The sequence below is a fragment of the Panthera leo genome, chromosome E3 (assembly GCF_018350215.1).
Source record: "Panthera leo isolate Ple1 chromosome E3, P.leo_Ple1_pat1.1, whole genome shotgun sequence".
Lineage (NCBI taxonomy): Eukaryota > Metazoa > Chordata > Mammalia > Carnivora > Felidae > Panthera > Panthera leo.
This window is the reverse complement of record NC_056694.1, coordinates 26,395,896-26,411,300: the sequence shown is the minus strand read 5'-3', so window position 1 is coordinate 26,411,300 and position 15,405 is coordinate 26,395,896. Positions and strand designations below refer to the sequence as shown.

General features: G+C 50.7%; 1 protein-coding gene across 3 annotated transcripts in view; it reads right to left on the bottom strand.

Moving 5' to 3' along the window:
• The window catches only part of SYT17 (synaptotagmin 17), an 83,836-nt gene extending 73,318 nt beyond the window's left edge, over nucleotides 1-10,518 (bottom strand). The window contains exons 1-3 of one of the 3 annotated variants that reach the window (XM_042922323.1): nucleotides 10,310-10,518; nucleotides 6,648-6,670; nucleotides 5,825-5,973 (exon numbers count right to left, since the gene is read on the bottom strand). Coding sequence is in view for 1 of the 3 variants with exons in the window: in XM_042922321.1 (XP_042778255.1) it covers nucleotides 5,825-5,973; nucleotides 6,648-6,665; nucleotides 10,310-10,324 (182 nt within the window). In the remaining 2 variants the exon portion in view is untranslated. The remainder of the gene's footprint in view (nucleotides 1-5,824; nucleotides 5,974-6,647; nucleotides 6,671-10,309) is intronic. The other 2 variants (XM_042922321.1, XM_042922322.1) reach the window with 2 other exon arrangements.
• Between the last annotated feature and the right edge of the window lie 4,887 nt (nucleotides 10,519-15,405).

Sequence of the window (15,405 nt, the reverse complement as noted above, 5' to 3'; positions counted from 1 at the left end):
AGCTGGTCTTGAAAAATGCAAGTTTCCAATTCTAGGAGGTCTTCAGATGCATCCTGTGCATGAAATGAGACTGATCTCATGTTCTTCCAAAGCAAGATCAGGGTCACAGCCAGGACAAGACCAGGCATGTTGCAGGGGGAGGGGAGGATGCTCAGTCCTTGCTTGCCTCCTCCTCCTGGTCTGTAAAAGGTGAATATAGCAGATGAAACGTGGGGGGTGGGAGGAGGAGAAGGCAAAGAGATGCAATCATATTGTATCACGCATTCTTCTCTCTCTCCCTTAGATGCAAGCGGCAGCACCTTCCAAAGAAGGCAGAACCACCTCAGCACCTCCACCTGCACCTGTGAGGCCCCACCCAGCTTGGGCGCGATCGCCCCCTGGAGCTCCGGTCGAGTCCTCTCAGCCCTTGTCTGAGCAGCCCCTGCCCTCTCTGCACCCACCATGCTTCCCGGCCCTTCCTCCAACACAGCGAGCCGGCCACGCTGTTCTCTCTGCTTGGGATGCTCTTCCCGTCTCCACCTCCTGTGCGGCTCCTTCTCATCAGTCAGGTCTCGGCTTCAAGAGCACCTCCTCAGAGAGCCCCCACCCTGTCGCTGTCACCTCCTACTCCATCAGCCCTTGGCCCTGCACCTTCTTTCCCCCCTTTAACAACGCACGTAACTCCTCTCTAGTTGTGGCTTGTCTTCTGCGTCTGACACCAGATCCTTGCCCCGCGAGGGTGGTGTCTCATTCACCACTGCCCACCCTGCCCTGGCACAGAGTCTGGCACGTGCGGAGCCTTCCACATTCATTTTCTCAGTAAATTAATGAATGAACACACCCTTCTTGGGATTCTTATCTGATTTATCCAGTCTCAAGATGATCTGAGTGCTTATCTTGTCGCGCCTCCCACAGCAGGGTACACTTCTTAAATGGGGGGGGGGGGGGAGAGGGGAGAGGGAGATGTGTACTTATCTTGGCTGAGCACCAACTATGTGCCAGGCACTGTGCTAAATGCTCTGTCTGAACCATCTCATTTCACCCTTAAAACAATCTGGAGTTTACTTCTGTTACTAACAACCCTCATCCTCTTTACAGACCGGGGAATGGAAGCCTAGTGGGGTGGGGGTTGGGATGGATATTTATTTTGCACCACTGTTAAACTCCCAATGAAGTCCAGCAATACCAGCCTCTAAACTGCACACCCCAAACTACTGAATTGGGCATCCCTTGTGAGGCCTGTAAGAGCTATGCATATAGTAGGTATTCAATACATGCTTGATGGACACGGAAATAACCTGAGTAGTTCACTCTTCAATGATGGTCTTTCTGGCATTGCTCCAAAAGGAGCCAGTGGGATTGTACAGTTTTCCTGACCTTCCCCAGCCCAGCCCAGCCAAGGAAAGAATGGGGGATCCAAATGACAGGAGCATTTGTGGCAATTAATGGTGTGTCCCCCCAAATCACACACACAAAGGACAGGCTCATCTGGTACCTGCCACCCCACAGAGAGGCATGTCCTGTGGTTCTGAGCTCAAATGTCACAGTAGGAACAGCACTGCAAAGCCTGTACACTTGACATTTCTACTCCCTGCCTGTTTGATAACATGCAACTGCCCACTTGGTAAATAAATCTGGGGAAAGCACAAGCTGTAAATTCACTTTCTGAATGATTTAACCCGCCTCCCCTTTACAGATTTCTCTTAACATTTTGCATTATGTTGCGTGCCACAAAGGTACTAAGTTGCTACCCAGGATGCAAGATATTCATCCTGGGAAGCATGGAAGGTCATGTACCGCTGTTCAGGCTCTAGACTGCAGAGTTCTAGGTGTTATCATTCATAATGACGGCCATATGAAAGGGGCCTTCTGGAGTTGTGTCATGTGTTGGCCCTGCTGGGAAGGCTCCAGTGCTCTTCTCTGCTTGTGGCAAAACCAAAGTGTCATCCCAGAGGGTCCCAACTCCTTACCCCATGAAAGAGTCCCCCGCTTGCACAAAGGGTCAGCAGCCCAGGTAAAGTGCAACTGTTCACCAGCTCAGTGGTAGAACCCAGGCCATGCATCTGTAATACTTAACATCTGGGTATCTGGGGAAAAAAGGTACCTGACTGATTTTCAATGTCCATCAGGATTCTCCACTAACGGGCGGCTGGGTGGCTCAGTTGGTAAGCATCCCTCTAGATTTTGGCTCAAGTCATAATCTCACGGTTCAGGAGTTTGAGCCCCACAGCAGCCTCCAAGCTGGCAGTGTGGAGCCTGCTTGGGATTCTCTCTCTCCCTCTCCCCTCTCTCTGCCCCTTCTCAGCTCATTCTCTCTCTCTCTCTGAGTAAATAAATAAACTTAAAAAAAAAAAAAAAGGATTCTCCAGTGGTTCAGAAGCAAATTCAAATTCTAACTCCGCAATCTGACGTTCAAAGCCCTACATGCTCTGAGCTTGCAGGCTCATTTTCCATGATTCCCCTACTCTTTCTAGATATTGTGACCATTTGTGGTATTTGCCTACCATGGGTCCATTCTCTCCTCTCTGGTTACAGCGCTCAAATTGTCTATTACAGAGATCAGCAAACTAGGGGGCCAGATTTTGCTGCCTGTTTTTGTAAATGAAGTAAGACTGGAACATAGCACGCCCAATCATTAATGCCTCACCTATGGATGCTTTCACATTACAATGACAGAAGTGAGTGGCTGAGACAGAGACTAAGCCCACGAGGCTAAAATATTTACTGTCTGGCCCCTTAACAGGACAAGTTTGCCAACCCCTGGTCCACGAGCTGAGTTCATGTGTGTCAGGTGGGAATGATCCTTTCCCTGGTTCCAGGTGGTCAGACAATCCAGGCATGATCCTAGCACCATTTCCTCCAAGCAAAAGTGATTGGCTCAAGTGTTTGGCACATGACCCAAACCAGGACAATAAGAGCCTCTCCTGGTTTGTTTGCTGCTATTGAGAATGAAGCAAAGAAGAAAACAAGCTTAAGAATCAGGCAATACAGAAGAAACAGAAAGAGACAGGGAGGCAGAGAGGGCACAAATGCATGCCCATGACAACATTTGTACCCCTGGGTCCACCGATGCCCGAAGCCATTATCCCTGGACTTTTTCCACAGTGAGACTCTATGAAAAACTGTCATATTGGTGTGCAGGATGTGAATGCACAACTCCAGGGGGTAGCTGGACCTATGTACCTGCCTTATCTCCTGTACTAGATTTTAAATCTCCTGAGCACAGGGATGGGACTCTATCTAGCCTCTGCATCCCACAGTGCCTGGCACACAGTGCATACTCGAGAAATAATTACCAAAGAAACTGTAAGGTTTCAACCAGATGACTGGCACTTCCAGGATTCAATTTTTGCCGGTAGGTTAGTCAGTTAGTCAGTAACTATTTTTTGGTGTGAACAACACGGATAAAAACCCTGCCCTCACAGAGCTGGCACTGCCTGAGTACGGCTTTCAAGATACCAAATGGGCTGAGCCAACCTCTGTACCTAGGGCACTAGAAAATGGGAATGACCTCTTGATTAATGAACTGGTTCCACCAAACACCTCAACCCTATGCACACCTGCAGGATTCAGGCTACAATCCATGACTGATGAAATAATTTCTTAACACTATCTTTACACCAGTTTAAAGAATCTCTAGTGGGGCTCTTGGGTGGCTCAGTCAAGAGCATCCAACTCTTGGGGCGCCTGGGTGGCTCAGTTGGCTAAGTGTCCGACTTCGGCTCAGGTCATGATTTCACAGTCCGTGAGTTCAAGCCCCGTGTCGGGCTCTGTGCTGACAGCTCAGAACCTGGAGCCTGCTTGGAATTCTGCGTGTGTCTCTCTCTGCCCCTCTCCCACTTGCACTCTGTCTCTCTCTCAAAAATAAACATAAAAAAAAAATTATTTATTTATTTTGAGAGAGAGAGAGAGAGAACAAGCTGGGGAGGGCCAGAGAGAGAGAGAGGGATAGAGAATCCCAAGCAGGCCCAGCACCGTCAGCACAGAGCCTGATGTGGGGCTCAAACTCATGAACAGTGAGATCATGACCTGGGTCGAAACCAAGAGCCAGACGCTTAACTGACTGAGCCACCCAGGCGCCCCTAAAAAAATTTAAAAAGACTCTTAATTTTGGCTCAGATCATGATCTCAGGGTTGTGAGACTGAGCCCTGCATCGGGCTCTGCATTGGGTGTGGAGCCTGCTTGAGATTCTCTCTCTCCCTCTCTCCCCAACTCACTTTTTCTGTCCCTAAAAGAAAAAAAAAAAAAGAATCTACAAATAACAGAAATGATTCCTGGGGCGCCTGGGTGTCTCAGGTGGCTAAGCATCAACTTCGGCCAAGGTCATGATCTCACGGTCATGGGTTTGAGCCCCACATCCCACATCAGGCTCTGCTGTCAGATCCTCTGTCCCCCCACCTCTCTGTCCCTCCCCTGCTCACACACACTCTCTCCCTCTCTCAAAAATAAACAATAAAACAGCAATAATAATAATAATAATAATAATAATAAAAGGTGATTACTAACTGCTCTGCGAAGCAGGTTATGCTTAATCACAACCCTAGAAAATAAGTTCTATTACTGTTCTCACTTTACAGATGAGAAAACCGAGACAAAACAGGGTGAGATGGGTCACCTACATTTATGACTGCTGACCAGGTGACAATCATTCTTAAGCGCTCTTCTGTGTACTAATCCATGCAGTCGCCACAACAACCATAGGAGATAAACACTATTGTTTTTATCACCCCCATTTTACAGATGGGAAATCAAGGCAAAGAGATCTAATGACTTGCCCAAAGTCACAGAACTAGAAAAAAAAGTAGGAGAAACTGGATATGAATGCATGGAGCCTGACACAGAGCCATTTTGCTATGGAAATATTTGATGCTTGCTTCTAAGGAGAGCAGGTGAGAGGGGTGAGCCATGACCCGCCAACGTGAAGGGAAAGAGGGGGCATCATGGACTTCCAGAAACGCAGCTGAAACAGCACCGGGTTCCCACTGAGGCTCTGGCTGTGGGCCCTTGCACTGTCTCTTGCCCTCTCTGGACCTCCCCGTCCGTGTCGTGAGAACCTGTCCTCGAGGACGGCCAGGCCCCTTCTCGGCGCTGGACCGGCAAACTCAACCCAGACTCTCTGGCCACGTTCCTCTCTCAGCCACAGAGAGGTGGACCAGACACGTGGCTGAGAAGCTTCAAAACTGTGTTCCCAAAATATCTGAGCGACTGGCAGATGGAGATGTTGTGTGCAGGCGCGGGAGGAGCACGAATTAGAAATAAAATGAGAGATGCCAGAGAGAACATAAACAGCGTTGGAGGACAGGATGGAGCCTGGGGGTGCTCTTCTGCTTCCCTGTTTCTGAAGTTCTTGTTCAGACCAGCAAAAAGGCATTTGTTTGTTCATTCCATCTACCACCCATGTAGCAGTTTTTACTGAGCATCGACTATGTGCCAAGCACCGGGTCAGGCTGTGGGACAGTTTGTCATACTGACTTGGATGGGAATCTTTAGAACTTGGACATCCCTTGAAGCATACAGATGCTCACAGAGCTCTTCCTCCACTTGGAGTGACACTCAACGTGATTAAAAGTGCCCACACGCTCGGCACCGCACGGTTCATATCTCAGGAGGACCAACGGGAAACCAGTTCAACGACAGCCTCACCACCAGCTGCCCCCCGCCCCTTGGCCTGCCCAACAAGAGGAGAGGCAGAGAGTATGTCCCCATCGGCAGCAAAGACGTCAACAGACACCCAGCCTTTCCCTGTTTCCTAACCCTAACCTCCTGCCCGCGCCCTCTCTCGCAAACCGAGAAAAGAAAGGTCTTGAGGTTGCCTTCAAGGAAGTTCAGAGCGGTTTTACTTACAGCCAGGGAGGAGTCTGGGCAGGGAAAGGTCCCAGAATTTCAACTTCGTCCTCACTCGACTGGCAACAGCTGGACTCATAACACTTCTGACAGCAATGCCTGAAAGTCCATCTGCACAGCAGCAGATCGGAGATTCTAGAAAGAAAACCCTGAGGCCATTGGGGGAGGTGGGCAGTGGAGAGGAGGAGAGGGGGAGTGGGGGGGGGGTGTGGGAGGGGTGGAGAGGAGGAAAAGGAAAAACACCCGAAATTACAAGCAGCTGATCCCTGATGAGAAATAATGACATTCAGGAGGTCTGTCTCTGCTGCTGAACACTTAGAACAAAATGTTTTCCGTTTCTATTTACCAACTGCAGGCACAAAGATGGCAAACACCAACTCGCTGAAGCCATTAATAGCGAGCAAAACATTCACAGGTATTCCCTTTTGTAGTTTATGTGAATGTCATTCTTGACATGTGGGTGGTTTATACAACATCATGAGGGCTATACAATATGTTCTCGAAAACACAATGAATATTACTGTCTTCTTGAAAGCAAAGCAAAAAGATTTTTTTTTTTTTAAATAATCTCCGTGACATGAAAGTAAACAGAGGTAATCAAACGGAGTAAGGAGGGGGTGGGGAGGGATATCCACCTCTTCTCCCTTAGTGTGTTTTCATCGGGATCTCCCTTCCACAGAAACGCAGCGAAACTGTGCCGCTCTTAACCTCCAGTTATTGCTTTAATATTCAACGTCCCCACAGCCCCACATAAGACTCCAAAATGAAAGGCAAGCACTTCGTGATCAGAAACCAGACCACACGAATCATCGAATTAACCCACCTCGTTTAAAGGTTCCAACTGCCCTTTTAGAGATCCACGAAGAAGCCAAGGGGCGTCAGGGGTGAGAGGATTACAAAAAGAGAGACAAGACCAGTTTAGCAATATTCCAGCAACTCACAAAAGAAAAAAGAAAGAAAGAGGGGAAAAAAAAAAAAAAAAAAGCCCTGCATCTTTCCACTTACCATCCTGGGAAGGGAGCTGACTCCCTAACAAGGTGCTGCTATCTGCGGGGCTGCTGGTAGCCTCCTGGCTAACCAACACCGAATAAATGGGAAACTTTAGCATTTCGATTTGATTTGCACCGTATGCTGTTATGAATCAGAGCGGGTGGATAGATAGTCATGCTATCCAATGCAGCCACGCTTGGGAAGAGCAAACCTTCCTATACAGAAATAGCCATAAAGCCAACCCAAAAGGACATGACTAGCTAACATGCAGGCAGGCACACAGTGGATGTCACTTGGCTCCCGCACCCTCCCAGAGGCCCTACCTTACAATTCTGCTCCAATGGTGATGGTGGGGAGTTCCTATGACCACCCACAAACACAGGGAGCCCAAAAGGAAGCCATAATCTGGTCCTGGGGAGGGCGGAGGGGGTGGGGCTACCTCCCTTTTCAGCCCCACCTCCCACCCCCACTTCTTCTCACAGGTTTCCAAGGCACAGATTCCCTCCCCCTCTTCAAGGGAAGAGTCACAGTGGCTTCCAAGTGAATGGGCCAAGTAAACCAGGTAGATTAGGAACTCCACATCCCAGCCTGGGATATATCCCAGAGAGGAACTCAAACTCAGAACTTTAAATCAAGAGGGAGAAAGTTACCCTCTTTTTCATTTCCCTTTCTAGGAGGTCTCCCTTTGGTATCATCATGTGTTAACGGGTTTCTCACATTTGCAAATCCCCCCCACCCCCTTTCTTTTTTAAATAGAGAGCAAACCTCAGCTCAGAGCCTGGGACCTAACTAATCACGTGGCATTACTATCATCCTGTTTATTCTTCCGGTTGCCTTCTGCTCATATCAAGTGATTCTGGTCTTCCATTATGCTAGTGACATAAAGTTTCCTTTTCAAATGATTTTAAGTAAAAAAAAAAAAAAAAAAAAAAAAAGCGAGCCCATTTATAGGAAAAAGTATTAAATAAATCTGGTACAAGGGATAGCTCACAAAAAATTCAAAAATCCTTGAAGTGATAAGGGAATGGTTACGGCTTGGGAAACGAAGTCTCAGGCACTAATCACAAACTCTTCCCAAAGCAAAACTGGGAACCCTACATGGCAAGGCCTGAAGACGCTTGGGGGCCACACAGAGTTGAGTGGTTAAGTGTTAGTGCTGCCATCACCACCGGCCAATCACGTGACTTGGGTTAAGTCAGGGGGCCACTCTGAACCTTAGTTACCGTCTTTCATGGAATGGCTAAGCTAGGACTCGGACTGTGCAAATGCCCCACTACAAAATATCTGCACCCTTTCTGTGGCTTTATGAGAACAAGGTGGTTTGTCAAGACCAGTTGGAACCTACTAGGCACCACAGGCTGTCCAGGCCGGCCCACGCAGGTAAAAGCAGGAAAAAGCTATGCCCTCATGCGCTTACAAATGAAAGTGCTTGAAAATGTTTCAAATCAAGTGCAAGGATAAAGTGCTTTTTTCCAACAGTCCATGCCCATTCTTTTCATAGAGGAAAGCATTTCCTGGGTGTGTGGCAATCAAAAGACACCATTTATAAAACCATGTGAGTAGAGACCAGGCCACTACAGGGGCCCAATCATCCAGCTTTCTCAAACCCCAGGTTCGGCAAGATGAGAGAAACCAAGGAAAAGGAAGAGGAGAGGGAAGAAGCTAAGACACGCTTGCCATGCATTGGGTCCACTGGGTTCATGTATTTGACTGGATGGAGGAGCACTGATTCAAGCCAGAAAGAAACAGGAAGAAGGAGAACCCAGACATTCTAGAACAAAGGTTGGCAAGCTATGACTTGCAAGGCTAAATCTAGCCCGCAACCTGTTTTTGCACGGTCCTCCAGTTAAGGATGGTTTGTACATTTTTAAATGGTTGCAAGAAATCAAAAGTACTACTTCTTGACTAGTGCAAATAGTTTTATTGGAACTCAGCCACGCCCATGCATTTACTATTATCTATGTATGTGTGGCTGTCCAGCGCCACGGTCAGAGTTGAATATTTGTGACAGGCCACGTAGGTCTCCAAGAAAAAAGTTTACTCTCTGGATCTTTATAGAAAAAGTTTCACACCTTGTTCTAGAAGCAAAGACAGTATCACCAAGCCATTCTCATATTAGCTGTTTAACAAATTCCTCAGATTCCCCATCCTCCCTTCTAGATCCCACCATGACCCCTAAGCAGCTGTGTGACCTTGGGCAAATCACTAATCTCTGTCCTGAAAGTGGTTATTAAAAACCACAGAAGCATGTTCTAATATTGTTTATTTCTCACTGGATTCTGAAGGGCAGAGACTGCTGTTTTCACAGCTGTATCCCCAGTGCCCACACACAGTAGGTGGTCACTCGGGTGGTTGTTGGGTGACTGCTGAAAAACCCCACAACAACATACAGCACACAGTATGTGCACAGTAAATGTGACCTTCAGTGAACTTGAAAAGAGGACCTAAAGATTGCATGGAAGCCAATGGAGCAAATCTAAGCCAGGAGAGGGATGGGGAGACCAAGGCAGGTGACAGAGCACAGAGTTCCTGGCAGGCTGAAAAGTCTCAGGACGAGAGAGATGTGACCAGTGGGGAACTGGGAAACCAGCAGCCACCCCCACCCCCCCAGCTGTAGCCGAGGGTAGAAGAAGTGAGCCCAGATGCACCCTAAATGAGGGAACCTGTAGGCTTCTCTGCTGGGCTGAGGAGCCAACCCCAAAAAGCAAGCGGCTCCACGGGTCTGACTGCAGGTCTGACTGCATGACCTTGGCGCTGACCTGTCGCCACTGCCTCCCCCACCCCGCACCCCCCACCCCACACACACACACCTCGTATAGAAGAGAAAGGTCTGGTAGTCAAGCAGCCTCCCCTCAAGAAGGATGCTTGGAAATCATTTCAGTTCAAGGATTCTTGTGAGAGTTTCCTCAAGGTGATGGGGGTCCACAACTCCCAGACCACAATGCAATGGCCGAAAGTGATCGGTTGCTCCCGCCCCCACCAACAGCACGCCTATGGTGTGTCCCCCACCCCTCAGCACCCAGGGTCCGGGAGAGACGACGTCCTTGTCCCTCCTGGCCGGAACAGCCGCCTCAGGCTCGCTCCGCCGGCCAATTAGCCAGAGCCGTCGCCACGGCAACGGCAGCTGGCGGGCCGGGCGGCTGGCGCGTCCCGGGCCGCCCTCCCGGCGGCCCCTCCCCAGGGGTGGGGTGCAAGGGGAGGGGGTGGGGTAGGGGGGGGCTGAAAAGTCCGCCCCAACCCCATTCCCTCCCTAGGAGGAGAGGGCGCCCGTGCAGAGTCCGCAGGGGCCGTTCATCCCCGGGTGTGGGGGTCCCCAGCCCCTTCTCCTGGGGCGTACCCCACCGCTGCACAGGTTGCGTGCCCTCGGGCACCCTTTTTCTCGAGGCAAGTTTGTGGGAGCCCAGCCGTGTGCCCTCCCTTGGCGGGCTCACAGCCGGAGGGGGCGCAGCACCCCCCACCCGCACCGCGGACCTTGCCCCCCAGCCTCAGCCCTACCTGGATGTACGCCATTTTCGCCCTCGCGCTCACTCCGGCCCGGGCATGGCGCCGCCACGGCCACTTTGCCCTCGCCAACAGGGGAGTGGGGGGAGAAAGCGAAGGGGGAAAGGAAGAAAAAGGCAGCCGGGTGGCCCCAGACGTGACTGGCGTGGCTGATGAGCGGCGCCCGCCCCTCCGCCGGCCGCCCCGTCCTTGCCTTTCCCTGCGTTCAGGCTCTCGGAGTCGGGGCCGCCTCCCAGGTTGGGAGAGCAAGGGCGCCTGGAGCCCCCGCCTCGGCCACCCTCGCTGTCCGGCGTTCCCCCCGAGGCGCCCCCCTGGCTGGAATGAGGCCGGGGCGCCTGGGGAGGGAGCCCGGGGCGGCCGCGGGGACTGCAGCGACCCCGGCGCAGGCGGGGCTGGAGACGCCGGGGCCGGTGCGCGCCAGAGGCGGGGGAGGGGATGGGGAAGCGGGTGGGAGGGGGCGGTGCGCGGGTCAGCCCATCCGGTCGGCACGCGGGCTGGCACCTACCGAGAGCAGAGCCCCCGGGACAGCCTTGAAGCCGAGGGGGCACAGTCCTGCCCGCCATGGAGTCTGGAGCGGGGAGGGTCCTCCCCACCACCCCTCTCCCAGTCCAGCTCGGACAAACTTTATTCCCGCCCCACCCGACGAGCCTAGAACTGTTGCGGCGAGGAACGCAGAGGCCAAATGAACCGGAGCCTTAAGATAAGGTGGGGCGTGGGGCACCCCGAGGGAGGTGCTGCGGCCGGGGTCGCAGGGGCGTGCGAGGAAAGCGGAGCGCCCCTTTGCCCTAAACCTGCCCGAGTTGCGCCCTCGGCTCAACAGGTCTGGCGCGGGGCGGCCCGGCAGCGCCACCCAGCGTCGCGCCCGCGACGTGCGCGCCTCTGCCGGCTCGAAGCTCCGCGCCAGCGAGCGTGCGCCCTCGGGCGTGTCCATCCTGTCCCGCTTGCTCGCGTCTCCGGGGCGCCCAGGGCCTGGATTCCTCCCCGGAGCCGGTTCTCCCACCCCGGGGCCACAGAATTGGGGCCCACTCTGCACAGAGGGATTTGAAGTGGAACATTGCCCTCCGCCGGTTCTCTTTTTAAAATCCCCAGCCGTCTCCCGTTTATCAACTCCTCTGTCTTTTCATCACTAAAAATGACTTAAAATCTCTGCCCTGCCTTTTCTCCAGGGCCAACTGAGGGAATGAACGTGCAAGTCATAAACAAAAGGTGTAATGTGCACATGTGTATATATTCTTTGTAAAAATCTAACAGGTTTACATTTTTTAGTATGTAATATTTCATTCGAAGCACGTGGCATGCAAAGTGCCCAGCGTTTGTAATCCGGCAGGCACTGTGCTCAACACTTCACAGGCGTGATTGCATTTCATCGTCCTCTGCGTTGCTCGCTATGCGTCAAGCACAGCGCCTGGCCAGAGTAGGCGCTCGGTAGTTTCTGCTGTTGCTGTTGACTCCTCTTAACCGTTTGAGGGGGGTGCTGCAGTTGCCCCCGGTTCCCAGATGAGGAAACCGGGGTGCAGTGAGGTAGATCCCCTCCAGCTACAGCTGGTAGCTACACGCACTGGCCTTTGAATCCGCACAGTGTGCGCTCCTGACCACTTAATGGTATTTATCTATAATGTTTCTTCAGCGATGGATGGAAACGGTGCTTGGGGGGAGAGGGCTTCACAGAGAAGGGCTGTCTACCGGGGTGGGCGTTTGGGCGGGGGAGCAGGGGGTTGGGGGACTTGAGAGAGGTGACAGCGTTTGCCAGGTGTTCCCAGGAAGAATAGCTAACCTTTCTGAGACCGTGTGCCAGGCTCTGCTTTAAACCTTTTACACAAGTACAACTTTCAATTCTGATAACCATGAGGTGAGCTCTGTTACTATCTCTAGATGAGATTACTCTCTCTAGATGAGACTAGAGGAGGTTGAAAGCGGTGAGGCAACTTGCCCCGGGGGTACTGGCATTGAGGAGCTGAGACTCAAACCCTGACAGCCTCCACCAGAATCCTTCCCCTAGCCGCCACACCATACTGCCTCACAGTGCTGGGTATTGGGGGCAGGGGGAGGAAACCCTTGGGGTTGGTTTGATCCCTTAATCCCTAAAGACTTAAAACTGTCTGAGAAAACCAAGCACCCCTCCTCCAATGCAGCCAGTTATTTTAATTTAACTCTCAAGGCCCAGCTCCTCACAGCTGTGCCATTCTGCCTCCAAAGAAAGCATGAACAAGAAGTCAGCTCGAAGTCATTCGTCAGATGTCACTCCAAGACTGGCTTTCCGGGTCCCCAGCTCTGTGAGCCTCTCCCTGCTCTTCACAGGGACCTGTAGTCTGGGCTTTGAGGTATAATCTGGACTCAGACCAAGGCTGTGCCTGTTAGGACAAGGCAGCTGGCACCCACCCGGGTCTCGGTGGGAAAACCCCCAGTTCGGAATTCTGCAGGGTCCCTGAACTTAGGAAAGAAAAGAGTTACATCTCCCTTGTCACTAACCTCTGCGTGCAATCCATTATCTCCTTTCATTATGGAGCAGGCAGCAAACCACGACAATCTTAACTTTTACCTGGGTTTGTCACCGATAGAAATAGAAGTCAATAGAAATCAGATATATTCACCTCACATTACAGTTGTTGTGAATAACTTGAAATTTTATTTACATTCTTTACTGCTTGAAAATCACAACCAGTAGATCTTTCTATTGAATGCATTAATGAAGAATCACATACATTACCATATTTAAATTGGTTTTACATTTTTGATAAGTGTGTTTCATTAGAATCATTTCAGGGGCACCTGGGTGGCTCAGTCAGTTAAGTGTCCGACCCTTGATTTGGGCTCAGGTCATGGTCTCATGGTTTGTGCGATTGAGATCCACATCGGGCTCTGCGCGGAGCCTGCTTGGGATTCTCTCTCTCCCTTTCTTTCTGCCCCTTCCCCACTGTCGTGCTCTCTCAAAATGAAGTAAATGAAAATAAATACATATATAAACAAATAAACATTAAAAAAAGAATTATATCATTTCCCTATAATCCTATGTATTCCACTCTATGATTTAAAGACATTATTCTGAGATGGGGTCTACAGACTTCAAAAGACTAGCAGGGGGTCCATGGCACAGAAGGGATTAGGAACCCCCGCAAGTGGCAGGTTCATTAGCTTAGGGGTGAGAGTCAAAACTGCCACGTAGTTGTCTGGCTGGAGCAAAGGGAGAGTGTTGCCAGGTGGGGTTTACATGTAGGAGAGGCCAGATGCCTGGCAACCTGGTAAGTTACCCCGTAGGAGAGCAGGAAGGGTCAGGCCCAGAAAGATTTTGGCAGGTGTGTGTGTGTGTGTGTGTGTGTGTGTGTCTGTCTGTGGACATGGGGTACACAAGCCTGGAGGCAGGGAGGATGTTGTAGCAATCCAGGTATGAGGTGATTCGAGACTGAACAATGGTTATGGCAATGAACCGATGGCTGTAACTGAATAAGCAGTGATGAGGTTCTGGAAGGCAGGGGAGGCTGGAGGAAGGCAGGTTTGCTGGGGGAGTAGTTGGGGTTTTATATTTGGGTATGTTGATCTCAGATATGTATTATGTAGGGTTCCTGGAAGAAACTCAATTCCATCCAACAAGAAAGAACTTACGGGCTCATTAAGTGGGAAGTCCAAGGGCAAATCCTAGTGTCAGGGCTGGATTAGAGATGCAAAAGAAGTCATAAGGACTCACTCTCTCCATATCGCACCTCTTCGCAGCTTTTCTCTGACCATTGGGCTTTTTTTTTTTCCCCTGGGATGGGTTTGCTTCACATGGCAGGAAGATGGCCATTAGTGCACTTGAGTTTAGATTTTAATAGCTTATGCTCCAAAAGTAAGGGGGACTTTTAATGAAATCTTAAGGAAAAACTCTAAGTGGTCCTGCTTGGGTTAAGTGCCTACCTCTGGACGAAGCACTGTGTCCAAAGGAGCCAGCACGCTGCTTGCGTCCACCTGGACCAGGTGCACAGAGGTCGTGAGCCACCATCTCACAAAGACCACGTAAAGAGGGAGAGGATCAGGTTCCCTAAAACAGTTCAGACCCTCCTAACAGAGAACGGGGCTCAGATTAGCAGAAGAGTTAAGGCTTCAGCCACCTCCTGGGGGCGCTTGTGGGCTCACCTCAGTCTACAGCCTCTTAGAGGAACCTGGCGCCTCATCAAGACCCAACCCCAGATGGCAGACGCATAATAATGGTTTGCTCTTCAGGGTCCTTCAGAAGGTAGTTAGAAAAGGCAGTGCAAACCACAGACCTCAGGGTATCTATTGTAATTAAAAAGTGCCAGAACAGCAAAAAGCAGTCTCTGGCAACCATATAGGCAATACGCATTCTGGTTAGGTGACTTTCTATTTCTGCCAAACAGGCTGACGGTACTTGTCTCCTAAGTCAGTTTTAATTATACGGCTTCCCGAACATGCCATTCAGATTCTGTTTTAGCTGTGCCTGTAACCCTGGGCAGTGTTTCTGAACTCTGGGGAAGTAAGAAGGCTCTGGGCTAATTAAATCGCTGGTCTGGCAATAGGAAGGGCAGCCACCTGTTAAGTATGAGCTCCAGGGCTGACATGACCAAGTAATCCCATGTAAGGAGTTGGACCCCTTTCTTCTCCATCTTTACCAAAGGGCAGTGTGGTTTGATGATCACAAGAATCTGGAGTCCAGTCCAGCCTTGTCTACATAATAGCTGTGTGGCCTTAGGCAAGCCCCTTAATCCCTGGGAGCCTCAGTTTTCCTTCCCAGCAGAATGGGTATAATACTTCCCTCTGAGGGCTGGTGTGGAGTCAAGCAAATGAGAAAAATGTATGTGAAACACTAGTGTGGGTTCACAGTGAGTGGTTCTCTGTTTCTTTCTCCCATAACATTGAATCTGTGGCTGTGGTGCCTCTTAGTCTATTTTAGAGTTGGATGGAAATGTGGGTTAGGGAGGAGGAAGGGACAAAGTGGAGGTTAAAATCCTGGCCTCTAGGATCAGCCAGGACTGGGACTAAATCATGCCACCTGCCACTTAGCAGCCATGGGACTTGAGACAATTCTGCATCTCAGCTCCCTCTTCACTGAATGGGACACTAGCAGCCACTATTTCATGGAGGTGAGGACTCTACAG